The 3,404-nt window shown below is 37.9% G+C and overlaps 1 protein-coding gene across 5 annotated transcripts in view; it reads right to left on the reverse strand.

The window, feature by feature from the left end:
- TRAF3 (TNF receptor associated factor 3) overlaps positions 1 to 3,404 on the reverse strand; it is a 74,653-nt gene that overhangs the window by 13,773 nt on the left and 57,476 nt on the right. For all 5 annotated transcript variants that reach the window (XM_072428541.1, XM_072428544.1, XM_072428543.1 and 2 more), the window contains exon 9: positions 1,264 to 1,404. In XM_072428541.1, coding sequence (XP_072284642.1) covers positions 1,264 to 1,404 — 141 coding nt within the window. The remainder of the gene's footprint in view (positions 1 to 1,263; positions 1,405 to 3,404) is intronic.

Raw genomic sequence — 3,404 nt, forward strand, 5'->3', positions numbered from 1 at the left:
CTTAAGTTTATTCCCCTCCTGGACTGAATCTAATTTTACAAAGTGTAAAAGAATCTGCAGAAAATCAGATGGAGCCCATAAAAAAATTATGAATTTATACCCTTAAAACAAAAAAGTTTGCTTCAAACAAAAATTTACATCCACGTTAATTCAGGGCATTTGGGGGAACTAAGTATCTAAAAACAAAAACTTAGCAGTGACAAAAATAAAAGTAACAGAATGTCCTCCCCGTCACATGTCAAACACAATACCGACAGGACCAATCTTTTTCCAAGAAACTGAAGTTACAATGTAGCATTGTACAGAAAGAAAGACGTTTCATTCTGAGGAAGATTGCCACTATCTAAAGAGAGAAAACCCTGAAGGCGTCACATTCTTAAAAAACAACTCAGGAAATAAATTTTCAAACAAAACTGACAAGGAAATCAAGGTAAATGATATCTGTATCATTTTGTAGAAATGTAAGCTGTGAAGGAAGTAATTGTAAAAGAACAGTACAATACTTTCCCAGTCTAAATACTCTACAAGTTCCTGATGATATATGCCACGTAAGAGTAAAACAGATGAAGTCTGACACATGCCACAACTAAGAGTCATATCTGCGTATAATGTTATGGCAGTTATGAGATTTTCCAATTGTATCAATATTATATATATATATAGAAAAAAATAAGAATTGTAGTACTAAAACTGCATAGGACCAAATCAGCAAAAAACAGAGCAGATCCAAGTGCTAGAAGTAGCCAGCCAACCATCAAGAGGGCAACCAATGGGCAAAGAAGCACAAACTATTAACCAACAATCGACAGAGAGTAACCAATTACCAACCAACCATAAACAAATTGGCGAACAACCGTGAACCAACTTTTTAAACCTAGAACATGCAAGCGGATTCACCTTGTAATGAACAAAAACAGCGAACAGTCAGGCATCCCAAAAAACTGTACACATGATTACACAATTCTGAGTTTTGCTCATATTGAAAGCCATGAGAATTACGACAGGATCTTAAAAATATTTACCAACGTGTCCACAACAGCACAAAACAAATCAATTACTTAGGATCAGCCAGCTTATGCATTATCTTCCATTTTACTTAAGATCTGATCATTTTAATAAGATAGAAATCAGATCAGAAGTGAAAACCTGTCTGCATGTACTAACCAACAAGAGAGTAATCTGCTATCACACAAATCTTCCGTGCAATAGCAGGACCTGATATGAAGGATCTCAGGAATAGAAGTCGTGTTTTGCGTTGCTTACCTGCAGTTGGTGGATTTTGGCTTCATTATTTCTTAACATCTCTTTGTGTCTCTCGATCTCCACTTCAAAGTTACACATCTGTTTGTGAAGTACCTGGATACTTTTGTTCTTTTCTGAACTTTCATTTTGTAATATGGATACCTATTAAAAAGAAAACACATGACACACTCAAGTAAATGACAAGATCTATTTTCTCTCGAAAAACAAATTAAAGAAAACAGCAAATCTTTCCTCTGTCCAAATCTGTACCTGTGCTCCTCCTGGTCCCATGCTTGGTAGAAGCTGGAGACCTAAACTCTGACATTTGTAAACATTCTGTGCCCCATTTATAAGGGATTCCTCCACATCCAATAGATTGTTTGCTAATTGTATACTATGGAGAACGTAAGTAAGAATCATAGCAATGCCGCTCTGGTCCCCAAAAGATTGCTAACCCTGGCCACCACATTCCTATTACACAGGCCCCCTGGAATTTACAGAAAAGCAAACATCTCTTATTAGGTTCTTTTGCTGACCTGCATGTCGCCAATCTCTCCTGCATTTAATGACATTTTAGGAAGAACTAGTGAGAGCTTGCTACCCTTAGAATTATCACACTAGAGTTTGGGGGAAGTTGGGATTCGTGGGATTGGAGCAGTTTGATAAAATGGGCTGCAGGACAGGTATGTATCTTTTATATGTTTGATGCATTCTGGATCTTCTTTACTGATATGCAAACATGTGACCGGGACATCAACACTGGCATAGGGTTTGTAAAATGCTCTGAGTTTGTATATTTCGAGAAAGCAGGTCAGTCACATTCTATATTATTCACACCCGATACTGCCTGGCCTTAAGCCTCCGCAGATTCCTTATTAAATCTCAGCATATGCATCAAAGTCAACTGCAGCAGGAGAACCTGCAGGATACTGGCATCAGAATAAAGGACACACACATACAAATATATATCTATCAAGTTAGCAGATGGTGAGAAGTCTGACCCAACCCGATACCAAATGAGTGGGCCAAAAATAAATCTCTGGAAATACTGACTATCTGCAAGGCTTGAAAAATGGGCCAATGACAAGCACAAGGAAAAAAGGAGACCAATAAATGCAAAGCAATTAATTTTATTTTTCTTTGGCAATAATTATAAAATAATAACTAGTGTAAATGGAAATAGAAAAATACTTTTTAATGCCTTCAAGCACAAAAGAGAGGAGATTTCCTTAAAAACAAAATATAGAATGTTAATGTAGTAATCAAAGTCTTTTGTTGGGTCTTGTGGCTGATTAAATCACATTAAGGATGTAGCAGGGCAATCTTCCCAGCTCTCTATGGAAAGCCCCAATGCTGTATAAACTTCCTGGTCACAGAGGGGTGGATGTCTTACCACAGCTTCTCTACCCATGCATCTATCTCTTCGAAATAAATCGAACATTAGGAAAAAATAAAACAATCAGATCAAACAGATTTACCAGAAGGGGGAAGATAAGGAAAACAAGCCCCCAGTTCCTTATTGATAGTCGCCACAGGGATAGGCTGTGGCTTGCTTGACAAATCCTGGGATTTCCAGTGATTCATCATTAACGGGTAAAAGGAAGCTAAGAGTGGCAAGAATAAAGGGGATTCGTGGGAACTAACACATATGACAAATGGCAGTTATTTATCAAGTGGAGTCACCAAAACTTTACCTGGGACTTTCAAACAGTGGGAGCTAGTCAAATCCTGCTCAATGTGGGATATTTATATTTATTCAATCACTAGAGATTGGTGACTGAGAACATAACCTATCCATATACTGGAAAGCATCCTATCCATTTGCTAAGGATAAGTGACATCACTAAGACTGCAGCCTAGCCATTCACTAGACCAGTGTTTCTCAAACCTTTAAACATGGGGGAACCGTTGAAATAACTTTTTGGTTTTTAGGGAACCCCCTCTAATTACTATATACACAGCTAACAGCATATTAATGTGGAGGTCATAAGGAAGAATGCCTCTTACATTGCTGGTCATTGGGAAGAATGTCACCCTTGGTATCTGTTAAACTGGCCTGGGATTTACAAATTGCTAATTGCTCAAGGAACCTCTAGCAACTTCTGGAGAAATCCCAGAGTTCCATGGAACCCTGGTTGAGAAACATTCACTAGAGACCAATG

The sequence above is a fragment of the Pyxicephalus adspersus genome, chromosome 12 (assembly GCF_032062135.1).
Source record: "Pyxicephalus adspersus chromosome 12, UCB_Pads_2.0, whole genome shotgun sequence".
Lineage (NCBI taxonomy): Eukaryota > Metazoa > Chordata > Amphibia > Anura > Pyxicephalidae > Pyxicephalus > Pyxicephalus adspersus.